General features: G+C 45.2%; 1 protein-coding gene and 1 non-coding gene across 3 annotated transcripts in view; both read right to left on the reverse strand.

Moving 5' to 3' along the window:
* Positions 1-848: 848 nt before the first annotated feature.
* Positions 849-25,495, reverse strand: part of Slc25a43 (solute carrier family 25 member 43) — a 32,407-nt gene continuing 7,760 nt past the window's right edge. The window contains exons 3-5 of one of the 2 annotated variants that reach the window (XM_006993612.4): positions 20,768-20,940; positions 3,210-3,344; positions 849-2,295 (exon numbers count right to left, since the gene is read on the reverse strand). In XM_006993612.4, the coding sequence (XP_006993674.1) occupies positions 2,095-2,295; positions 3,210-3,344; positions 20,768-20,940 (509 nt within the window). In that variant the 3' untranslated portion in view covers positions 849-2,094. Of the gene's footprint in view, positions 2,296-3,209; positions 3,345-18,547; positions 19,865-20,767; positions 20,941-25,495 lie in introns of those variants that run through there. The other variant, XM_076562823.1, reaches the window with a different exon arrangement.
* On the reverse strand, positions 2,775-2,885 carry LOC121825936 (small nucleolar RNA SNORA36 family). Its single transcript, XR_006068297.1, has one exon. It is a non-coding gene; the product is annotated as a small nucleolar RNA SNORA36 family (small nucleolar RNA).

Genomic DNA, 25,495 nt, shown 5'->3' on the forward strand with positions numbered 1-25,495 from the left:
GTGTTGACTGGATGCAGTATTGCCTCCCCACAGACATTAACACATCGGGATACACATGTCAGCACCACTCTCTATAAAACAGTCTGCTACAAGGGTTGGAAAAATGAGTTATTTTGTATATGTAAACCAGACTAAGGTCTGAGAACTTAACCATAGTTTTATAACTTTGATTAGGAATAAATGACAGTTTTCTCTCTTTTAAAAAATTTAAGGAAAAAAATTTAGACTTACTTATTTTATGTATGTAGGTGTTTTTCTGCATGTATGTATGTGCACCAGGTGCATGTCTGGTGCTTCTTGAGTTCAGAAGAGGGTATTAGATCCCTGGGACTGGAGTTACGGATGGTTTTGAGCCACCATGCAGGTAGGTGCAGGGAATTGAACCCAGGTCCTCTGCAACAAGTGCTCTAAACTGCTAAGCCAACTCTCCAGCCCCATTTTTTTTCCTTTAGAAAATAAGTTTAATAAATAAAATACTTTCAACATTCTGAAAACTTTCATGTATATGGTAGAGGGAAGGAACAGAAAATATATGTGAATTTATGTCAGAAATATATTTATTTATTTACCTATTGTTTTCTGAGATAAGATTTCAATATGTATATGAGGAACTTGAACTTATTTATGTAGCTAAGGATGGCCTTGAACTCATGGTCTTCTTGCCTTAGCCTCCCAAGGGCTGTGATTGCAGATGGGCACCACTACATCTTGTTACATATTAATGCATTTTAAAATGCATACAATGATAGTATTAGAGAAGTATATTTGTATAAATTTTACATGGAATCCCCATTTGAGTTCATTAAAACAAAACCAACCAACCAAACAAAAACCTCTCCAATGGGTGATTAGCCTAAAGGATTTTTATTTCATGCCATTTGTTGGGGAGTGTGTGTATCGTATGTTCTATTTATCCTTTCTAGGCAACTAGGACAATCTTGTGAGAATAGTGGAAGATGACTGAATAATTTATTTTCAAGGTAGGCTTACAAAGCAAGTCAAAAAGGCAAATAATTAAGGCCGATGGAACTGTGCATGACTTGAGTCAGGAATATCAGTGCATCATTAAGAAGTCATGGGGTGGTGGTGGCACACGCCTTTAATCCCAGCACTCAGGAGCCAGAGCCAGGCAGATCTCTGTGAGTTCGAGGCCAGCCTGCTCTACAGAGTGAGTTCCAGGATAGCCAGGTCTACACAGGGAAACCCTGTCTTGAAAACAACAACAACAACAAAAAAAAGTCATATGGAAAACTTCCTTCTTGAAGTAGAAGCTTCTAAGCTTCTGGTGCCTAGTTTTTCTTTTTCTTTCTTTCTTTTTCGAGACAGAGTTTCTCTGTGTAGCTTTGCACCTTTCCTGGAACTCACCCCATAGCCCAGGCTGGCCTTGAACTCACAGAGATCCACCTGCCTTTGCCTCCTGAGTGCAGGGATTAGAAGACGTGCGCCACCGCCACCGCCACCACCGGGCTCCAGGTGCCTGATTTTTCAATGAAGAATGAAGGTTCCGAGGATGAGCATTGTAGTACACACTTATAATCTCAGCTGGCTGGAAGTCTAGGCAGGAAGACCATGACTCTGAGCGGAGTCTAGATTTTGTAGCAAGATCATTTAGAAAAAAAGAAAAAGAAACATCAAAAAGTTCTCATTTGGGGTTTTTTATAAGGCCTAACCGACATGGTGGTTGGTGCTCTCAGAAGCCAACAAAGGTATGAGTTTAAGAAGTCTGTGTGATGAAGCCACAGGTCAAAGTGAGAAAAACTTGTCCTACTCTGCTTGCACTCCCATGGCTGGGCTCGTGACACGCCTTCTGCCCTGCTACCTCAGCTACAAGGTGCTCTGAAGTGTTGTGGCAATGTTCCTTCCCGAGGTTTCTTCTGGGGTATACTGCGCATCTGATTGCTACTAGGCTTCCTTGTAGTCTGGTGGAGTGCCATTGTGACAGAGCAGTGTCAGAAAAGCTTTTCAAGGCCCAGGTATTCACAGGGAAGATTCGGGGTTTCCAGGTGATGCATTGTTCCTCCTGACGTGCACAGGTAAGAGGCCATAGTCATCTGTGATTGCGCGCGTCTTCCACCAGCGTCGTTCCAGTCAGCTTTACAGAGTTGGCTTTTTAGATTCCAGTTTTCTGGGTTTGAAGAACTTCTTTAATTCCCGTAACTCCTGGGGCTTCAGACTTTGGTCCACCCCTGGGGTCAATTTATAGGTCACCGGGGACAGGATGTAACCGTTTTGATAAAGAAAAATTCTCTTACAGAACTCAAACATACTAAACATAACTCCAAAATATGGAACTACCTGTTAAACAGAAAATGAAAATGGCATTAAATTCTTTTTTTTTTTAAAGATTCACATTATTTATTTATTTATTTGTGTGTGTGTGTGTGTGTGTGCACCCATGGGAGCCATAAGAGGGTATTAGATCCCTAGGAAATGGAGTTATGTGTGGTTGTGAGCTTCTCAGCATGGGTGTGGGGAACTGAACTCAGGTTCTCTGGAAGAGCAGCAAACACTGAACTATCTCTCCAGCTTACATGTTAAATAACTTTTTATAAATGAAAAAAATAATTTTAATTTAATTAATTAATCAATTTATTTATTTATTTTGGTTTTTTGGAGACAGGGTTTCCCTGTGTAGCTCTGGCTGTCCTGGAACTTGCTCTGTAGACCGGGCTGGCCTTGAACTCACAGAGATCTGCCTGCCTCTGCCTCCTGAGTGCTGGGATTAAAGGTGTGCGCCACTTCTGCCTGGCTAATTTTTATTTATTTTTTTATTGGTGTGCACTAGGGAGTATATGGAGTAACACTCCCTGTTTAATCTTTCCCCTTTAGCCAATTTAATGAACAGATCAGGGAAGTGACCCTGAACTGTGCTCAACACTTTGGAGCCATGTATCAATTTATTAAGAAAATGTGCTTCTGCAGTGGAGTTGCACCAGGGTAAACTAAGAAGATAGCTGTGGGCAGTACTACACGGTGATTCTTTTTGGAATCAAATAATACAGAAAGAAGGAAAACTGGTCCAGTGTGGGAGGGGAAGAAGGATGTCAGAGCCACTGAAGGGCATGCCCTGGGCAAGCACTGGGTCTACATTAATATGCATGTAGTTGATCTGCCACTGCTCATTTCTTTCTTTTTTCTTTTCTCTCTCTTTTTTTTTGAGACAAGGTTTCTCTGGGTAGCTTTGCACTTTTCCTGGCCACCCTTCTCACCTTCAGTAAGTTAGCTGTCAGTCCGTTCCAGAGCCCCGGCACCCCTTGGCTCTTCACTATCTGCCGGAAGCAGTCCACCGCTCCTGAGAAATGGACATCCACTCCTCCACAGTGGACAAGATAAGGACTTTGAGCCTGGCAGGAAACAGAAGGTATGAGGAAGTGATTTACATAGGAATTGATGTCCTACCCAAAGTAGGGTCTCAAGTTTGGACTCTGGAAGCTCTGGGCCAAGATGGCAGCAAAAAATAGTAACTTCAGAGTTCATGTTCTTCCATGGTCTTAGAATGAAAAAAAAGGTTTTTGTTTGTTTGTTTTTCTTTTTTATATAAAGTTTTTCTGTGTAGCCCTAGCTGTCCTGGAACTAGGTCTGTAGACCAGACTGGCCTCAAACTCACTGAGATCTGCCTGCTTCTGCCTCCTGAATGCTGAGATTAAAGCCACCACTGCCCAACTAGAATAAGAATAACATTGTTTTGAGATAAGGTATTCCTTTTCTTTTCTTTTCTCTTTCTTTCTTTCTTTCTTTCTTTCTTTCTTTCTTTCTTTCTTTCTTTCTTTCTTTCTTTCTTTCTTTCTTTCTTTCTTTCTTTCTCTCTCTCTCTCTCTCTCTCTCTCTCTCTCTCTCTCTCTCTCTCTCTCTCTCTCTCTCTCTCTCTCTCTCTCTCTTCTGAGACAGGGTTTCTCTGTGTAGCTTTGGCACCTACCCTGGAACTCAATCTGTAGCCCAGGCTGGCCTTGAACTCACAGAGATCCGCCTGGCTCTGCCTCCCGAGGGCTAGGATCAAAAGGGTGCACCACCACCGCCCAGCTGAGACAAGGTATTTCTTCTGTAACCCAGATTGGCTGGGACTTTACCATACTTCTGTCTCTTGAATGCTGAGATTACAGGTGTGATTCCCATGCCTAACTTAGAACAAATATTGATTTGCTATAAAACCATGATACCTTCCTTGTTCACATATTTGTGGTGTATTTTGCTTAAAAGAAAGTAGGCATTTTGGACAGAGTCAATTTTATACTTACATTCCATCCTAGCCTATACCCAATCGACCTGTTACATATTCCTATGCCTTTAACCTTTTTTTTTTTTTTGAGATTTATTTATTTTTTTGTTTTACCTATAAGGGAGATTTGTGTACCAGGTACATGTGAGGATATCAGATGCCCTTAGAACTGGAGTTATAGATTGTTGTTAGCTGCAAGGTAAAGATAAGTGCTCTTAACTACTGAGCATTCTCTCCAGACTAAACTTTTTATTTATTTATTTATTTATTTATTTATTTATTTATTTATTTATTTATTTTTTTTTTTTGGAGCCGAGGATCAAACCCAGGGCCTTGTGCTTGCTAGGCAAGCGCTCTACCACTGAGCTAAATCCCCAACCCCGAGACTAACCTTTTTTGGTGCCCTCCCAGCTCCTTATTTTAAAGGATCCCTCTCTGTGGTGATATAAAATTGTGTACCCCAATAAAGCTTGCCTGAGGAACAAAGGACAAGCCACTAGATTAGACATAGAGGTCAGGCAGTGGTGGGACACACCCTTAATCCTATCACTCGGGAGTTCAAGGCCACACTGGAAACAGAGCCAGGCAGTGGTGGCACACACCTTTAATCCCAGTACTGGAAAACACGAATGCCTTTAATCCCAGGAAATGACAGTGGGGTGGAGAAAGGTATATAAGGCATGAGGAGACAGGTACTAAGGCAGTTCAGCTGAGACCCTTTCAGATCGACTCAGGCTTTGAGTTTGAGGATTCATGGAGTTGGCGAGGTAATAGGTGTCTTGCTCTGCTTCTCTGATCTTTCAGCTTTCACCCCAATATCTGGCTCAGAGGTTTTTGTTTTGTTTTTTTTTTTTGAGACAGAGTTTCTCTGTGTAGTTTTGGTGCCTGTCCTGGATCTCTCTCTGTAGAGCAGGCTAGCCTTGAACTCACAGAGATGTCTGTGGCTCTGCCTCCCGAGTGCTGGGATTAAAGGCTTGCGCCACTCCCACCCCCCAGCTGGCTCAGAGTTTTTTGTTATAAGACCATCTAAGATTCGAACACCTCTCCTAAGAAACCACCACGTAGGGGCTTATCTCCCCACAACACAAATGTTCCGAGTTTGAGAACAGGGTTATTTGTGGCATTCTTCTGGTTGCCTATTGCTGTCTGCTTGACTCTCGTGACACAATTGCTCATCCGGGGCTCAAGCTACTCCATATCCTTGTCCCGTTGTCATTGTGGACCTCCCGGCCCCACTTCGACAGTTACTGGAGACTGACACTTGGTGGTTCAGTTTAAGCCCAGCTTCACCATCATCTTAGGTAACTTCAGAAAGAAAAGGGGAAAGAAGATATTAAGCTGGAGAGGGGAGATGCGCTGTGGGCATGGCCCAGGGGGAGTTGGGAGAGGGGAGTGCGGGGTACATATGACCCAGATACTTGTACATGTGTATAAACTTTTCAAAGAGTAAGAGATGCCAAAAAGGACAGTCTGGGCCAGTCTCTGTCTGGCCCTCATCCTCAGGGGTCCTCACTTTTACACCTTTGGTCACCGTTCCTTCAGCCACTCATGAACTTCTTAACCACCCCAGAACTACTGATAAAACTGTCGTCATCAAAATGGTCAATCCCTGAAAGTAACTCTCTTGTCTCTATAATCGCAGTACTTGTGAGGCTGAGGCAGGCACCCCCACATGGGTGTGTATACCCACCCCCGTATACATAGTTTAAATGAAAACAAATCTATGGAAAAGAGAAAAAACAAGCTGGGGGCTGGAGAGAGAGCTCAGTGGTTAAGAGTACCTGCTGCTCTTGCAGTGGGCTAAATTGCATTCCCAGAACCTACGTCGGGTAGCTCACAACTGCCTGTAACTCCAGTTCCACGAAAATCCAATACCCTCTTCTGATTTCTGTAGGCATCCACACTCATGTGTACATAGCCACACACAGACAGACACACATGTGTATAATTAAATAGAAATCGTAAAATAGAAATAATAAGCTATTGCTGAATACAGCGGCATGAATACATTCCAGAGGAACTATACTGAGTGAGCTCTTCTCAGAAGATAACATCACAGGGATGGAGAACACACGAAATGTTATCATCTTAGGGGTGGTCCTGGAGGCCTTGACTGCAAAGGGAGGGCACGAGAATGTGGGGATTGACCGAACAGTTCTAAGTCTTGACTGTGGTGGCAGTCACCCAAACCTATACATCCATCCAAGGCTGCTAGAACTCTGCACCAAAACAAGCTAGTTGGACTGTTGTGATTTGGGAATCAGAGAGCGGGCCAAGACACAAAGAGTTGAGTCTGTCGATCACTCTCGTTTCCCATGACAGAGCGAGCCAGGTTAACTACCCAGGGAGGAGGTGATGGGTGTGCAGTGAGGAGTTTGGTAAGGTTTGAAAAGTCGTTTTGAAGGACGTGCCAAGGACAGCCTGAAGACCAGCTCTGCAGACTGAGGAGTGCCGCAGATCTGAGGCCATGAATTTTCCATGGCCCCCAGCTGCCCTTCCATGCATTCATCTTCAGCTGTACGAATCAGAGGGAGTTTGTGGGGTTGACGATAAACTAAGGGACAAGTGGCATGGATCTCAGAATGGGAGCAAAAAAGCCACAAGAATGAAAAGCCAGGGGCCCGGAGTTGCAGCTCTCTTGGTGGAGCGCTTGTTAGCACTCTAACTCTAACTCTAACTCTAACTCTGCAGCACCGCATGGACTGGGCGTGGCCATCCCTGACTGTAATTCTAGCACTGGGGCGGTGAAGGCAGCAACATCAAAACTCCAAGGTCATCCTCAGCTGATATCAAGTTCAAAGCCAGCCTGGGATATGTGAGACCCTGTCTCAAAGGAAAGAATGCAAAGGGGCTGGAGATAAGTCCCGTCAGTAAGATGCCTGTTATACAAGGTCTGGTTTCAACCCCCAGCACCCATGGAAAAAGACGGGCATGGGGGTGCCTGCTATGCCAGTGCTGGTGAGGCAGAGACAAGGTGATGCCTGCGGCTCAGTACTCAGCCATCATAGCTACTCGCCTAGTGCAAGGTCCCCGTGAGAGACTCTCTCAAAAACCCAACACTGACCTCTGGCCTCCATACGCATGTGCAGACATCTGACAGGCACCAACAGACAAACTCACAGAGTAGGGGAAGACGGAGGGAGGGAGGAAGGAAGGGACAGGGAGAACATGGGACCAAGGAACATGAAGCCAAACAGGACATAAAGGAGCCAGCCAGTAACCAGAGGCATTAATGAGCTGAATAGAACCATAAGGGGTCTTTGTCCTTGATGTGGTCTTATGTTGGTACTTTTTTTTTCTTGTGCTGCTGGGGATTGAATTCAGGACCTTGCATATACTAAGCAAGGCCTCTTCTGGGTTCATTCAGCCCCGTTTGTGTTTCAGTAAATAGCCCCATCCTTGATTTCATTCAGCTTTGCTGTCCCTCATCCTCATTCTTACTGTGCCTGCCCACAGGGCTTGCTACTTTTCTGCCGTTCTCTAAGCATTGGAGCTAGACAGCTTGTGATAACTCACTAGCCTGTAACCTTTAGCAAATGCCTTGATCTGTCTGAGTCCCCCTTTCCCCTGTAAAATGGAGTAATAACAACATGTACCTTATAGGATTGTTGTTTATATTAAATAATTTAGCACATGCAAAGTGCTTAGAACTCTACTTGACATAGAGCAAGCACTGAATAAGTAATCGCCATCATTAAGGCAATCATCATTATTACAATTATCTAAACTTGGACAAGAGACAAGTATGCTGAAGACTAAGCCAACCTGCTAGACTGGAATGCTAGATTGCTGGGTTCTTAAATTGGATCTTCCTAGCAAAGAGAAACGGAACCATAGTAGATGACTAGTCACAAGGGCCTGAATTTAAGGTTTCTTCTACACAAACCCAGGCAACTCTCTAGGCTAGTAAAATGCAGCCACCTGCTTTGGATCCTAGCCCTCAGGAGGAGCACGCTGGATCCTGCAGTATACCACCACCTGAAAGAACTCAGGAGAAGTAGGCCCGGCTCTGCAACGCTCAGTGTAACCTTGACTAAGTCATTGACTTCTTGGGACCTTGGTTTCCTCACGTGCGTACTAAGGAAACTGAAATGGAATGACCTTGAAGACCCTTTCCAGCTTATATAATCCTTGCTGCTGGCCCAACTCCACATGCCTTCCTACCTCTAGGACTTGAAATCTGCCATATTCTCTGTCTGGCCACGTTTGTCATAATGATGAGAAGAAATGGCATTTTTTCTCAGGGAAATTTTCTCAGATACCTAGACTAAAGCTTATCAAACACTTCTTGGGCAGGAGAATCACTTGAGGCTAGGAGTTCAAGATCAGTGGGTCAGGGAAGAGAAGGGAAAATAAATAGGAAGAAGATGATTGGTCAGTGTAGCAAACAGGAGCTCAGAACTTTACACTTGACACTTGGAAATGACCTTGATTTTCTGGAGATGTGTAGGATTCAAAGTGAACGTAAAGCTGTGCAATTCCCAAACAATCTGAAGCATGTATGTGGAAGGCAGCTACGGTAACAGGCTTGAGTCCTTTGGCAAATAGCCACTGTGCTGGTTAGTTTTAACTGTAATTTTGATAGAACCTAGAGTCACCTGGGAAGAGAGTCTGAATGAGGAATTATCTGGCTTACATTGGCCTGTGGGCATGTCTGCAGGAGACTGTCCTGATTGTTGATTGATGTAGGAAGAACCACCCCACTCTGGGTAGCACTATTCCCTAGGCTGGACCCTGACCTGCATAGAGGTAAAGAAAGCTAGCTGAACTCAAATGGAAGGAAGGGAGGAAAGAAAGCAGGAAGGAAAGAAGGGAGGAAGAAAAGAAGGAAGGAAGGAAGGGCTGATGGGTTTATTCTCTATGCTCTTGACTGTAGATATGATGCTTTAAGCTCCTGCCTTAGCTTCCTCACAATAACAGACTGTAATCTGGAATTGTAAGCTGAATAATATCCCTGTTCTTCTGAGTTGCTTTTTTGTCAGACTATTTTATTATCGTTACATAAATGAAATTAGAATCAATAATTAAACCACAGCAGCAATAACAAGCCATTATTAATACTGCAGTGAATGGATCTTGCTGTCTTGTGAACCACATGACTCCTATCACTTTTGGTGTAGCCAGGCCCCATGTCGTTGTGCTGTAGCCGGGCAGCTGCTCTGCAGTGGAGTGCCCGCCTGGGAGCTCCCCTTGATTCTGCCAGCGTAAATGTCTTACATTTCAGCATCAGGCCTGAGGACTGACGAGCTGCTCCGAAAGCCTGCCGTCATTTTAGGAAAGGCGAGCAAAGACAGCAGATTAGTTCTGTGCTTGTGAAGAGAGGAGAGGAACAGTCAATGCCAGTGTGGCCACTGAGGGCTGGGGGTGGGGAAGCCCAGAGCATAGCTGAGCCTCCAAGAGAGCGCATTTGAGATGCAGGTAAGCAGCCTGTGAGGAAGCGTGAGTAGACTGTGCAGAGGCCCAGGGGCTTGAGCCAAGGGGCTCCCCCACCCCCACCCAGGAGTTATGGCTAAATTTTCTAAGCGCAAACCTTGACAGCAACATCTTGACTGGAAGGGAGAATGTACATGAAGAAAACAAATTTGGAAGATGACAATTTCCAGGAGGTTGAGGGCATACAGTTATATGCAGGACTGGCGCTTGGTGGCTTCTCAGTACACGTCTGTCTTTCTGGGGACGGAAAGCAGGGCCTTGTGCATGTCAGGCAAGCACTTTTCAACTGAGCTATACCCCTGACCCCTGTTATTTTATTTTTAAAATTTGGCCTGGTGAGATGGTCCAGCCAGTTAGGGCGTATGATGCCAAGCCTGGCAGCCTGGAGCCTACATGATGGAAGGAGAGAACTGACTGCTGTGGGTTGTCCTCTGAGCACGACATGGATGCTGAATAGGTAGGTGCTCCAAGCACATTGAGCACAGCATTTGCAATGGGCCCGTGTTCAACAGCGCCCTTCAGTCTTTGCACAGGCACTTGAAGAAGGCACAGTTCTCTGCCTGATGCTGTATGCACTGTGAGGAAGATGAGGCCCAGAGGTCCTGTGGCCTATTCCTGTCCACACACGGGACTAAGGGCCACGCTGGGACCATGTCATCACCCCCTGTGAGCTGATCTGTTAACCAAAGGCTCAAGGGGGACACAGCCATGGGCATAAGTAACTGTATGGTGGGAAACTGGTGAAAGTAGGTGCTTCATCTCCAAAACTGCTGCAAATGAGCAAGCGGGGCCAGTCAACTCCATTTCCCATATCCTCCAGACAACTCCATTTTCACATCCTCCAGACAGCAGAGGCCTCCCAGGTGACTGCTGACCTTTTATGTCTGACAGCGGTGTTTCCTGGGGCCTCTCTTCCCTTCCCTTTCTCTTCACTTGCTCTTCTGGGGGCTGGAGGTGGGAGAAGGTCTTATCTTAGCAGCTCTTAGTGTTTAGACAGAGCTTAGCACCAAGTGGCTGTTTAGACTCCCCGGTTTTTATTGCTTCCAAGGAACAAGGCAGCTCAGATCAGGAGAAAAGGGCAGAGTTCAGTTCACTGGGCTGGGAAGGCCCTCCTGTTCCCTCCTTGCCTGGCCTCTAGGGACGGTCTTGTTTCCCTCATCAAGAACTGCTACCCCCAAAGTATTTAGGGCACTGTATACTTTTTGAACGCACAAGGGCAGGGGGCAGGCAGGTTTTCTTTCCCCTTCACTTTAAAAAACAGTGCTCAAAAACCAAGCCCATCTTCATGAATGCTTCACCGTTGCTTCTAACTGCTAAGGCAATGACACTCACTTGGGCAGAAGTGAGTCCTCAAAGGGGCCAGACATCAGGGAGCAGCAATAAAGGTGAGGGTCACAGTCTCCCTCACCACCCCGAGAGCTCAGCACTCAGCCCTCAACACTGTACTTCTGGACATTTCAGTGGTCTCCTTCTCACTAAGAAGAGATGCTGTGCCATCCAGGAGACGCTCAAGTGGGCAAACCATTAAACTCCATTAGCATCTTCTACTAGTGGCCAGGAGAGCAATTTCCTTTCCTTTCCTGGAGTCTTGCTCCTGCTCCCTCCAGGGATCCCAGGACTTCCTTCTCAGTCCTTTGAGCAGCCTGTGGCTGCCTGATGGTCTGTGCCTGTGCTCTGTTCTTTCCTATGCTTGCTAAGGCTGCCACTGGGGCTTCCAGGGCCAGGCTGCTGCTACTGAGGTCCACAATAGTACAGTTTTTATAAGAATATTTTTCCCGAGCTGGGCGGTGGTGGCGCATGCCTTTAATCCCAGCACTTGGGAGGCAGAGGCAGACAGATCTCCGTGAGTTCAGTCCAGCCTGGGCTACAGAGTGAGTTCCAAGAAAGGCGCAAAGCTACACAGAGAAACCCTGTCTCGAAAAAAAATACAAAAACAAAACAAAAAGCATATTTTTCCCGTTTTAATTTCAGGTAACTAGCTTCTGGCCTAAACCAGGCTTATTACATTCCAAATATTTGTGTTGAAATCCTCATCCCCATGTAACGTTTCAGGAGGTGAAGCCTTTGGGAGGTAATGAGACCATGAAGCCAGAGGCCTCGGGAATGAGGTTAGTGTCCAAAAAGCCACACCAGCAGTTGCCCTGCTTCTTCCACCACGGAAAGACACAGCACGAAGGTGTCATCTAAGAATGAGAAGTGAGCACTCTCTGGATGTCAACTTTGCCTTGACTTTGAACTTCCCAGCCTCCAGAACTGGGGGAAATCCATTTCTGTTGTTCAGAAGCCACCTCTCACTGTTCTAGAGCAGCTCAAGAGGAGTAAGCCTTCTGCCTGTCGGTTTCTGGGCCTTTTCACCTTGTGCACTGAAATTTCGAGCGGCCAGTCCTCAAGGACCAGCTCCCCACCTCCCAGTAGAGGCAAGGGATCAAAAGTCTAAATTAGCTAATCACCTAGCATCTAGGAAAGAGCCCCGCACTTCCTAGGGGATAAAGGAAAGGCCTGGGGAAGGAGAGACCTGCTCTCACATACACCAGCTGTGTGACTCCTGGGCAAGCAGTTTCCCACCCGTGAAATAAGAAGAATCCTGATAGTCCTTATTCTGGAGGTCGATAAAGAGGATGAAGTGAGTTAAGAATCTGCCTTGTGTATATTATCTGACCAGCAAATGGTAGTATGTTGTCATTACAGGTCCTTAATCCACAGCAGGCTTTCTACTGTCTTTATCTCCTGTGACAAATAAATCCTCATGCCTCTAGCCCTGACAAAAGCTTCAGCCAAGACAAGCACAGATTCACACACATCCTTACACTTCCTGAAAAACGGTCACCTAAGGACTATCGGTTGGATGGTGCTGTGACAGGTCAAGTGCCCCCGGGCCCACGTGAAGTGATGGGAGGTTGGGATGCAAGAGGAGCGCAAATGAAAAGTGTGGCGATTTTTTGTTCCCTGTCATCTTTGGCTGAAACAGGGCCTCACTAAATTGCCCAGACTAGCTTTGAACTTGCTTTATAGCCCAGGCAGGTCTGAAAGTTTGATCTGAAAAGCCTGATCCTCCTGCCTCAGCCTCCCAGATGTTGGGACGATACGCTTTGGACACTGTGCCTGGCTCTTTCTTGTCCATTTGACCAGTCAACAGCTTGCAGCCCTGGGTAGCACAGGGCAGGAGACCGCACTCTCAGAACAACACGTGTAGGTAGCGTTAGGGGACAAGAAGAGGTTTCTTTAGGGAAGCAGGCTGGGAAGAGGGCAGGCTTGGGTGTTCTTACCTTCAGCTTGTGTTGGGACAAGCACACAGACTTGAGGTTCACTCAGTGCCATAAAGGTTCAACTCTGTACTCACAGGGAGATCCCCTAAGCCTGCCTTCAACAGCATTCATTTTTAAACAAGTATCAAGTGCCTGTTACGTGAGACTACACGTTACAGGGATACACAAAAGTATAACATATACTCCCCATAGGCAAAGAGCTTACAATTTAGAGAAAGGAGCCAGACATTTATAATACAAGGGATCTTGTGACATGGTCCCTAAGAGAGCTACATAGGTTGAGTATCCTTTGTCAAAAAATGATCGGGACAAGAAGTGCCTCAAATTTTGAATATTTCTTAACTTTGGAATATTTGTTTATAATGAGAGATCTTTGAATGGGAGCAAAGTTTAAGCATGAAATTGACTATGTTTCCTATCTCCCTTGTTAGCACAAGGGTAATTTTATGCAGTCTTATACATTTTTATTTTGTGTATTATTTTTCTTTTTTATTATTATCTGTACGTGTATATGTGTATATGGTGTATGGGTGTGTATATATGCTAGTGCATGTGTGCCATGGCTTATGTGTGATGTGTGGAGGTGAGATGATAATCTCAGATGTGGTCCTGGCTTCCATTTTATTAGAGACCGCATCTCTGTTTACTGCTGTGTGTGCCAGGCTATCTAGGCCATGAGTTTCTGGGGGATTCTTTTAATTCTGTCTGCCATCTCAACATAGGAGTGCTGGAATTATAGATGGACACTACTGTGCCTATCTTCGTATGGGCTTGGAGAATTCAAGCTGAGACCCTTGCGAGTATGCAGTAACCATCTCTGCAGCCGACATACAATCTTTTTAGTGGGCCTGAATTTTGTTTGCAGTTGTGAAATTTTCCATCATGTGGATGCTCAAAGTTTCTGACTTTAGAGCATTTTGGATTTCAGAGTTCCATAGTAGGGGTGCTCAAAGCTAAGCAAGCTAATGCCACTGGGATTGAGGAGACTACCTCTGCTTGGGAAAATAAGAGGTGATATCAGGAGGGAGCTTTGACAGGGAAGGCACAGCAGAGCAATGATGCTGAGATAAAAAAAAAATGAATCGAGAGAAAATGATCAGAATTCGGGACCCATGGATAGGCCAACAGCATTCTTTAAAAGGAGTTATTCACCTACGAACTTCTTGGAATGCAACTACTGTGCCCCTGGACATGGGGGTATAAGTGGAAGTCACTGAAAAACAGCATCAACCTTTTCAGAGAATGTACTCTATAGTTAACTCGGTTTTTTCTTCCCCAGAATTCCTTCCCCAGTGGTCTGCATTGTGGTTCTCAAAGGGTCAAATATGTGCCTTTCCATGGTAAGTGCCTTAGGGGTGGGAAAACCTAGCAAACAAAAGCAACAGTTCCAACGACCAAAGCGAGCTCAGCTGAACCTTTACAGAGACAGAAGTGATGCGGAGGCAGAGGTAGCTGCAGGAACAAAGGCCTGTTGACCGGAATATAAAATACATTTGGTCTTCAGGGCTTGGGGGAGGGGAACTTCTTCACTATTGCAAGTGGATGCTGAATTGAGCAGAGACCAAAAGAAGACACGTTTTGCTTTGCCCAGTCAGTACTTTTTTTTTTTTTTTTTTAAATTTGGAACCTTGAAAAATACAAAGATTTTACAGCGAAATCTGGATTTGGAGGCTCCCTTGAAAACTGAGCTTGCATTTCTAAATGACAACCATCCTTTGGAGGAGAGAAGCTTGCAGCCTAGCTGCAGCCTGCACTAGCTCATTTCACTCTTTTCTGGTATGCATATTTAAATGCTAATCACATTCTGCGAGCACAGAGTTTAGCTTTCCAGAATGCTTTCAAAAGGCACGACGGCTTAGAATGCAGTTGAAGGCTTATTGTTTGGGGCTGAGTGCCTGTTATCTGGGTTTCCCTAGCTCTCCTGTCCATTCTGCTTCGGAATTCCTACAGACGTTTAATTTTGCAACTCCCTATACAAAGGGCCTCTACACAAAAGAACAGTGAAGCTGGTGAGGGAAACATGCCAGACTAATGGGCCGTCCTTTATTCTCTAAAGGTGATGGAGAAGGAGCAACACAGACAGGGCTAAAGAACATTTGTTCTGCAAGAAACTCATGGGGTAGGCTGCCGGGGTGGAAACGAGTGCCGATCCCGGAGGCAAACCGCCTGGCCTTTATCCCAGTTCAGTTACTCGAAGATGGGTTTGTAAGCTACGGAACCTTGGAGTGCCTCCGTTTTTCTCATCTCGACCAGCAAGATGGCTCAGCAGGTAAAAGTGCTTGCTGCCAAGACTGATGACTTGAGTTTAAGCTCCAGAGCCTGCGCGGTGCACAGAGAGCACTGACTCCCTCGAGCTGTCTGAGTGCACCGGGGCCCGCAATAAAACAGGCTTCGTAGGAACAGTGCTCATTTGGCACTTGGTGAATTGTTGTAAGGATTGGATGACGTAATGAACATACAGTTGGCCCAGTGCCTACTGTATCTCCCTGCTCAGTGCTGATGATCACTTTCAGAATCATTCCTAGGGAACAGTATGTGCTACAGTATGAGCTGATAAGGTCCTTGATTGGAGTCAGGGCAGGAAGAAAAGGGGCCCTTATGGGAGAGTTAAGAGTGCAGAAGCGACCCGGCTTTGGATTGGTTGGGTGAGGGGACGGCAGAGCTGAACCTAACTTCTGGCTGCTTAGCTTGGCTGTGTGGGACAGTGATGGCCCTGAAAGGGAAAACTCGAAGAAGACAGTTTTAGGGGAAGAATAGTAACTTGGATACACAGTGGGTTGGAAGTGACCATGGAGATGTGACAGCCAATGGCACTGATCAGCAGGCTGTGAGAAACATGGGCCCAGGACTGAGGGAGGGAGACTGGGCTGGAAGACGCAGCATGGAACACAAGAAGCTCTGAGTGGAGGTATGAAGTGACTGTGTCCTGCTCAGCAAAGGTTGCTCAAGGTGGTGAGCATCTGGGTCAGACTGGAGTCTGTTTGAGCAGGCTGGGGCCTCTGTTTATTCACTGACCGTGTGCGTTCTGCTCTGTCAGCTCGGCCACTTGGATCCCACCTTTGTCCTCCACTTTATGCACGTTCAGTTCAAATGCTGACCTGGCCCAGTCCTGCTTGCCTTGTGAGCTGTGGTGGCGGCGGCAAAGTCCACCGGGGTACAAACCAACAGGCTGATACGTGGCTTTGTATTTGATGAAATGGAGATACCCAATACGAGCAACAGAGTAGGGAGCAGGCAGAGTGGAGAGGGTGCCCATGGACCCCCTTCCTGATTCATTCAGAAGGCCTATCAGACTCCAGGCTTCATGTGGGCAGTGGCTCCCCAGATTCCCAGGACAGTGTTCCCCAGCCTGTCTTACCCTCTCACATACTCCTGCCTATGGAACCATTATATGTTTTTTTTTTTTTTTAGGATTCTTTGGTCCTTAATAGGGGCTTACAGATTACTCCATAAATTAATTTTCATCAACATTTCTCCCATCTTCTTTTTTCTTTTCTCTTTTCTTGAATCCTTCCCCTTCCTTCCTTTTTTTTTTTTTTTTTTTTTGAGAGAGAAAGTCTCACTCACTGTGTAGTTCTGGCTGGTTTTGAACCTGCTGTGTAGACCAGGCTGTCCTCAGACTAACAGAAATCCATCTGCCTCTGTCTCCCAAGTACTGCGATTAAAGGATCAGGCCACTATGCCCTGCATATTGTTTCTTCAATACACTTAGTACTGCCAGGATCTTCTGACCCAGGCTCTTAGCCAGGGGTGGAGATCCAGACAGAAGGGCCAGGCTCTATCTGGAAAAGCTTGGGTTCAAATGCCCGAAGTGTGAGAAGATTTCAGGCAGGGTTGTGTTAGAGTCTGAAAACACACCAGGTAGAGGCACTTCATTCCACTCGGGCATGCAGCTGACCCTTCCCCCCACCAGAAGCCTTCTCTCAAAACATGCACATGCATAAATTATTTACCTCTCCATCATCCTCTAGCATGCCAAGCACGAAAAAGAAAAACAGAGTAAAGTGAGTGTAAGCTTGGTGAAGGAAGGGCCCAGGTGGTTAAACAAGACTTCTGATTATTGTCATTAGTGTTCAGAAGGGTTCCAACCTGGTGTGGTATTAAACAGACAGACTGTATGCACCAGTGTCTGCATAAAAGCCTATTAAGACAACCAGGCACTCAGACAAAGGCGCCAGCCACTGTGGGTGCTGGGAAAAATTCCCTGCTTAGTTGGCTCTCCACCAGACACCTGCTGTTGATTTGCTTCATGTTGGGCAGTGCCATGGAGAAAACCAATGGAATGCAAATGTTACCATTAACTGTGTTCAGGTCACAGCAGCTAGGTTGCCCTGTACAAGTCCCTTGTGACAAATTAAGTTGGTAATCCAGTGGGGGCAGATGGTTTTTATGGTGTTCTCTTTTAGATGAATTTTGCATTGTGTGCTTTACAAGAAAAAAAAAAAAGACTTGAGGTGTTTCCTGTTGCTTCTGGCTCCTTATCTTCCTAACTGAAAATGATTTTGATCTGGGATTGTGAGGTTGGTAACTGTTCCTGAGCTGAGGGCTCATATACCTTTTCAGGGCTCAGATACTCTTCATTTACTGCAGTGACACCTAGTGGTCAGAGAAGGTAATGCCGTGTTTGCATTTAAAAGCCCCTGGTTTTGTCCTGGGTATTAATTTTTAAAAATGTATATATATAAAATGGACAAGTTATTATATTTATTAACCCATGAAAATAACATTCTTGATAAGATCCATATTAATTGACTTACTGTATTTTCAGGTGGTATTTATGATGTCATTCATAATTAGCTGCCTATCCTGTTTTACAGCTTGATTATATTGTGTTTTTTAAAACAACCAGTATGATTTTGCATTTATCTGAAAGCTGTTTTCTCTGCTTTTGTTGTTTTCTTGAGGCTATATATGAGGATGACCTTGAAGTTTTGGTCTTTTTGGCTTTATCTCCCAAGTACTGAGATTACAGGGATGTGCCACCATACTCAGCTCTGAATGCAGTATCTTGAAGCTCTACGTATGCATTGTCCAGAAGGTTTCCATACAAAGGGAAAAATGGTTTAGACTGCACTCAAATTTTCACTGCCAGTATCCCTTGCCCTCGTTGGTGGCAGACTGTTATGGGAAGGGTATAGCTTATTATATATGGTTAGGGTGCTTAGTACCCGAGGACAATGTGCAATGCATGACGAACATTAATGCCTTTAATATGTAAAGACCTGTTACCAATCAATAGGAAAATCTAGTTATCCCCCAAATTGGCAAAGGGCATATAAAAATTATAAGGAAATGCAAGGGGCAACTGTGAAAACTGCAACCTCACTTATAATGAATTAGAATTAAAGTAATGCAAACACATTTTCAGCTATTGCATTCACAATGACTTGAGAAATGACAGGTGATGTCATGACAGGAGCTGGATCACTCTCCCTTATTGCTGGTGCAAATGAAACCTCTAACTTTTTGGAGTGTAACTTTCAGTAAGAGCCTGGGCATGGTGGCGCACGCCTTTAATCCCAGCACTTGGGAGGCAGAGGTAGGCAGATCTCTGAGTTTGAGGCCAGCCTGGTCTACAGGACACATTGAGACCCCGTCTAAAAACAAAACAAACAAACAAAAAAACCAGGGGGGAGAGAGAGAGAGAGAGAGAGAGAGAGAGAGAGAGAGAGAGAGAGAGAGAGAGAGAGAGAGAGAGAGAGAGACTGTGTGTGTGTGTGTGTGTGTGTGTGTGTGTGTGTGTGCGCGCATAGCTCATGCTTAAACTCCCAGTACCCTGGACCCTGGAGGCTGAGGTAGGAAGCTCTTAACTAGTTTGAAGCCCTTCCTGGGTCACATGGGAAGATCAAGGCCAGCCCTGGCAAATTAGGGAGATCTTGGCACACACAAAAAAATGTAAGGGCAGGGGATGTAGCTCAGTGGTAGTAGAATGCCTATCTAACTCACACATGTCCTTGGGTTCAATCTTCAGTACCTACAAAATAAAATGCTTTAGACTGATTCAGGTCTTGTGACCTGTAAGTCAATTTCTAGGGATATGATGTGAAAAAAAAAAACCTAAGAGATTTCATTATGCTGTTGTTATACCTAAGAAGGAGTAATAGTCTCATTATTTAAGAACTGGGAAATTTTAACTATTTCTAACACATTCATATGGTGAAATAACATTTGACAATTAAACATTTAATGGCTTGGAGCTGTATCTGCCATGTGATAAGTGAAAAGAGCAGACTACTAACTTTTATTTACAGTCTAAACACAATTTCCTAAAAAATGGTATATACCAATATGTGAACATATATAGAAGAAAAACTAGTAACTTATAGTCTATGGGAGTTGGCCTAAGAATAATTTATTATTTTCCTAAAATTTCTGCAACAACAAGTACATTACTTTTTTATTGTGGCCAAACATACATAATGTGAGATCAACCATTTTAACCATGTTTTAATATGTGCATTATTTTTTTTTCAAGACATGGTTTCTCTGTGTAGTTTTGCGCCTTTCCTGGAGCTTGCTTTGTAGACCAGGCTCGCCTTGAACTCACAGAGATCTGCCTGGCTCTGCCTCCCGGGTGCTGGGATTAAAGGCGTGCGCCACCACCGCCTGGCTGTGCATTATTTTTTAAATCAGAAGTTATGTTCATTTTTTTTTTAAATTTTCTGGAGCTGAGGATCGAACCCAGGGCCTTGTGCTTGCTAGGCAAGTGCTCTACCACTGAGCTAAATCCCCAACCCCTTATATTCATTGTAAGTGGCACTAAGGAGACTCTTCATTTTGTACCTGCACTACAGTCACACCAACGTGGCGGTGGTTCATCTGGACAAGGACAGGAAAAAGGCAAGCCAGACAGAGGAGATGTTTTGTGGACCGGAGTGGCAGAGTGGAGTGTCATCATGTCTGAAGACAGCATTAGTTTGTTGGCACTGACCAGACTGGTCAAAGGATGCTGTAGTAGAGAAAGAGGAAGTGGGGAGGAGCATTGAGAAACTGGAGGAACGACAAGTCAGAGTCACGTGGAGAAACTAGTGGGACTACTCATTTCAAGTTTCAAATGCAAACGACTTCGGATTCATTTCCACACAGAGCTTCAGGGACACACAGATTATATAAGAGAGGCTAAGGAGGCAGATAAGCCAGTGGAGTGAGCAGGGTGAGGGAAGGCACAAAACCTCCAGTCTAGCTTGGATTCCCATTACCCACACGTGGCTGTAATCAACACCCTCTTGTTATATCAACTGATCAGATTTGGTTTTGTTGATAAGAATTTAGGCTAAGCTAGTTCTTCAATTTGCGTCTTTACTGTTTGCTTTCGCCTTTGTGCTCTATAGTGAACTTGTTTCCCCGGGTAATTGTTAAGACAATGCATGGCCAGTTGCGCCAAGATAGCACCCGTTTGAAATGCAGCTTCTTTCTGACGTCCCTTGCTGTTCTATGGTTCTTGGTTTATTTTAGTCCTAGCCAATCAATTTTACTGAGGGAAGGCACAGTGACAAGAAAGAGTGCTATGCCCTCCTTGTGGTGGCATCAGGAGGGCAAGTTAACACGTTGCATACTACAGTGTCCTTCTCTTCTGGTGTTGCAGGAAGGAGAACTGTAAGTGATGTATTCAGTGACCAGGAAAGAGAAGGGAGACTCATCTGGAAGCTTTCTAGCAGATAGCTAGTCGCCCTGAGGTTAGCAGAAGTGTTACAGACTGCACAGTATTTGCATAAAGCAGCTGAACTCGGTAGAAACATGGCATCAGTGGTGGGGTTATAGGGCAGATGCGGGGTGGGGATGGAATCTAGCCTTCTTTGTGGTTACCTAACTGCAAACGCTTCAAGCCCCCCTCCCGGCCAGTGCTCCGCACCTGCATCTTTCTCTTCACAGTGTCAAAGGGAAAGGAAAGAGTCTGGCTCACAGCAGCAGCCACGCAGACATTGGCAAAGTTCTGCAGGCGAGAGAAGCGGTCCCGGGGTCCATTCCAGATCTTCTCCAGGTTCATGTAAACTAGAAGGGAGCCAGCAGAGAAGGGAACAGCACCTGGGAATCAAGTACAAGGAGACGTTGCTGTCTGGGGGGGACCACTGTCTGGAGCAAAGGAATGCCTATGGGGGATAGACAAGAGGAATAGCATGGGGTCTGGGGGTGTTTAAAGCCCTCCCAGCTAATGAGCAAGAGGGCATGTTCTGGGGCTGGGGTGACGACACCATTTGGTCAAGATGCCGGAACTGGTTCACTCAGGGTTGGTGCAGTTTACTGTCAACACTAGTACATAAAAGACCTAGAAGCAAATCGTGAGAGCTGGGTGTGGTGACACACACCTATAATCAATCCTAGCACCTAGGAGGTGGAGGCAGGAGGATCAGGAGTTCAAGTCCATCCTCACCTACATAGCAATATTTATGCCAGCCTGGACTACTTGACTGCACGAGATAGTGCTTCAGGCAGAAGAAAAATAACAACCAAACCTGGATGCTGAACTTGAGTTTGTGATACAGATGCTGAACAGCTTAGGGATGAAGTACACTGGTGTTTGCGACTTATACTAAAATCACCAAAGGAGCCAGGTGGTGGTGACGCATGCCTTTAATCCTAGCACTCAGAAGGGAGTGGCAGGCAGATCTCTGTGAGTTCAAGGCCAGCTTGATCTACAGAGAGAGTTCCAGGACAGCCAAGGTCACACAGTGAAATCTTTTTTTTTTTGGTTTTTCGAGACAGGTTTCTCTGTATAGCTTTGCGCCTTTCCTGGAACTCACTTGGTAGCCCAGGCTGGCCTTGAACTCACAAAGATTCACCTGGCTCTGCCTCCCGAGTGCTGGGATTAAAGGCTCGCGCCACCACGAAAAAAAAATCACTAAAGAAAAAGATGGACCGATGAATGGCTCTGAGGGATGTATAAACACGTGATAAAGGGAAAAGTATTAACTGGGGTCTTCAGGGAGTATACAATTATTTACAATTTTTAGAACTTTCCTGTGTGTTTGAAATACAAAAAAAAAAAAAAGGAGAAAAGAATGAAAAGAAACATTGGGGAGGAAGACATTGGGGGAGCAGGGAGTCATTTCCATGGTACTGAAGAGATGGTTCATCAGTTGAGAGCACCTACTGTTCACACAGAGGATCGCCTACATCAGGTGGCTCACAAGCACCTGTAACTCCAGCTCTAGGGAATGTGACACAGTCTTCTGGCCTCCACGGGCACTGATACTCGTGCACACACCTACACACACACACACACACACACACACACACACACACACACACACACACACACACACGCGCACACACACACACGGTTACAAAGAAAATAAAATTCTTTAAAAAATCACTTACACAAAGCAAGTTAGTAGGCAGCACTTGATCCAGTTTTGGAGGCTAGAAAGGGATTAAAGGTGTGTGCCACCACCGCCCCCGGAGGGAGTGCTCTCTAGTGCAGGAGGAAGCATTCTGTGATAACTGTAGCCATGGATGTTACCTGACCTTGCCTGGATGTCTTAGGGTTGGTTAGCATCATACACTGTGGCACGCTCACCTTCCTAGTAACTAAGATGTTATAGCAAATAACACACTATTTAGTACTCTCACAAACTTCCAGGAACTTTCAGAGCCATCTCCAGTTAACAGATGGACTAATTTGTCCCTCAAAAGTGAGATTTGGGCTAGAGAGATGCCTCAGTGGTTCAGAGCACTGGCCATTCTTCTAGAACATTCAGGTTCAATTCCCAGCACCACACTGTAACTCCAGTTTCAGAGGATCTGACACCTTTTTCAGGCCTCCATGGATACTGCACACATGTGATACACAGATATGCATACAGGCAAAACACCGCTACATGTAAAGTACAAAGTAAAAATACAAAAAGAGATCTACTAGATGGGATATACGGCTGCGGATCTAGCTCAGTAGGAGAGCACTTGCAAAGCTCTCAGTTCCATCCCTAGCACTGCAAAAAAGGGGGGGGCAGAACACAAGTGGGATATTGTTCATCTTTAGGCATTGGTGTGATTTAATAAACACATATTGTAAATATGTTAAAAAGGACTCGCCATTTTTCTATTTTTATTCAAAAACATTTGGGGGAAGCTAGGAGTGGTAGCACACGCCTGTAATCCCAGCACTAGAGAGGCTGAGACACAAAGAACAGGAGTTAAAGGCCAGCCTTGCCCACATAGTGAGCTCAAGCCTAGCCTGCACTACATTAGACCCTGTCTCAAAATAGGAATTGAGGGATCTTTTGCTGTGTGCTGGGCCCTATGCCAGGTACTGAGATTACAACACAGAGCAGGCTAATTTCTGGAGATATTTACCATCAAGTACAGGCGATAGCTATTGACAGAGAAGAGAATTATCTCTGTCTCTCTGTGTTATGTTAGAGATGGAATATACAGTCCCGACCCCACTCTACCCACCACCACCTTTCCAACTCTTCGACATGGGTCTCGGTAAATTGCCTAGGCTTATTTGAACTCTATAGCCCAGGTGGGCCTTGAACTTTCACTTCTGCCTCCACCTCCTGAAGCTAACGGGGAGGGGGAGGAGAGAGGGATTACAGACCCAGCATGTCTCTAGTTGTTTGAGATAGGAACATTATGTATCCAAGAGTAGCCTGGAACTCATGATTCTCCTGCTGTAACCTCTAGAGTACTGGGATTGCATCATATGCATGTATCACAACACTTGGTTTAGCACAGAGAACTTTTGAAGTGGGTTTTGAGCAAAGAGTAGATCCATCAGACACAGGGAGAGTGGGAAAGCAAGTCCAGGCAAAGGCTGGGCATACTACCATGTACGAAGAATGTGATTCTCTAGGAAGCACACGGATTACTATATGACTTGAACATGAGAGCAGGTAGAGGCATGCTACAGAAGAGGATTGAGGTAGGGCAGACTGGCAGAGGCCAGCCCTGAAGGATCTAGAATGCCATAGGAACTTTGGCTTTCCCCTTTAGCTTTTAAGGATTGCAGTGGAATGAGGGCAGAACATTTGGAAAGATCAGCCCCATCTGGCAGCAGTACACAGGGCACACCGGGCACAGACCCACAGATACGAACAGAAGAGTCTGACTCTGTAGAGTCAGTAGGGAAGACGACAGGGGCTTGAGCTAAGGCAGAAGAGCTGGCTTGACGAGGGAACAGGCTTGTGCATTCAAAGAGGTCACTAAGTGACAAAGCTTAGTGACTAAAGGGGAAACAGTCAGAAGAGGAACCAAAGTGCTTCCTGGTTTCTTCAAGCTTGGGCTGCTGGGAGAAAGGAAGGCAGTCCTATTTACTAGGGGAGTCACAAAGAAGAGTAAGTTTGAGACGAATGAGGATGTCAGATTTTGCAACTAGGGAACACAGAAGCCAACACGTCCAGTAGAGGCATGGTTCCATTAGGAACTGGCGTAAGTCAGTAGCTAAGGGAAAGGGTTCCAGAATCATAGTGTCAGGGAATCCCACTGCCTGTGTGACCTTGGGTCAGTCATGCAGCTTCCGATGTGCACCTACTTCCTCATCTGTAGAATGAAGAGGTTGTTCAACAGGCAAAAAGTTAGACAGCCCTGGTAAGGTGGCACACATCTGTAATTCTAGCACTCAGGAAGCTGAGGCAGGAGGATCAAGCGGCCTGGACTACATAGCAAGTTCCAGGCCAGTCTAGGTTACTTAATGAGACCTTGTCTCAAAAATGAAACAAACAGTGAAATGTTAGATATGAAGACTAGGCTGTGGGGTTCTATTGCTCAACATGGCGGCTGTAGTTAATAACAATGTATTGCACATTTCAGATTCTTGATAGGAGAATGGGGGAACTCATAATAGAGAAACGATAAATGTTTGAGGTGTGGATATGCGAAGTGCTCTGATTTGATCATCATCGAATATATACATGCATCAAAATATCAAATGATAGCCCATAAATATAAACAAGTATATATCAATTAAAAATAAAGAGAGCTGGAGAGATGGCTCAGCAGTTAGTATGCTGTGTTCTTGCAGATGAGTTTGGTTCTCAGCACCCATGTGAGAACATCCATCCAATGTCCTCTTCTGGACTTGATGGGGACCCACATTTCTGAGCACATAACTCTGCATACAGATATAGATATATACATATGATTAATAAATAATAAAAATAAACTTTTGTGGGGGGAGGGAGACTCTTCAAGAGAGCGGCCCTGGTAGGTTGACCATGATCCTGCACAGAATGGACTGGGTAGGTTATTAACAAAGAAGACATGAAGTTGAGGAGGGGGTAGATCTTGGAGGAGTTATGGGAGGAGTAGGATTATGATCAAAACACGTTATGTGCAATTCTCAAAGACTTAATAAAAATATTAAGTTAAAACCTAAGAATAAAAATAAAAAATTTTGAATGAGAAATTGTAGTCAAAGCTTCTAGAAAAGTACTTAGTACCCAGTGAGTACCCCTAAAAATGTTAGCATTATTATTAAAGATATTAGGAGTCAAAATATACTCATGTTTGTTGAAGCTACTAGCTTAGGATAGAGTCCTCTAAAGAGGGGATGCAGGGTAAGAAAGCCAGTGTAGAAGGCTGGATATGGTGACATGTGCTTGTAATCTTAGTACTCAGGAGGCAGAGGTAGGAGGATCAG

The sequence above is a fragment of the Peromyscus maniculatus genome, chromosome X (genome assembly GCF_049852395.1).
Source record: "Peromyscus maniculatus bairdii isolate BWxNUB_F1_BW_parent chromosome X, HU_Pman_BW_mat_3.1, whole genome shotgun sequence".
Classification (NCBI taxonomy): Eukaryota; Metazoa; Chordata; class Mammalia; order Rodentia; family Cricetidae; genus Peromyscus; species Peromyscus maniculatus.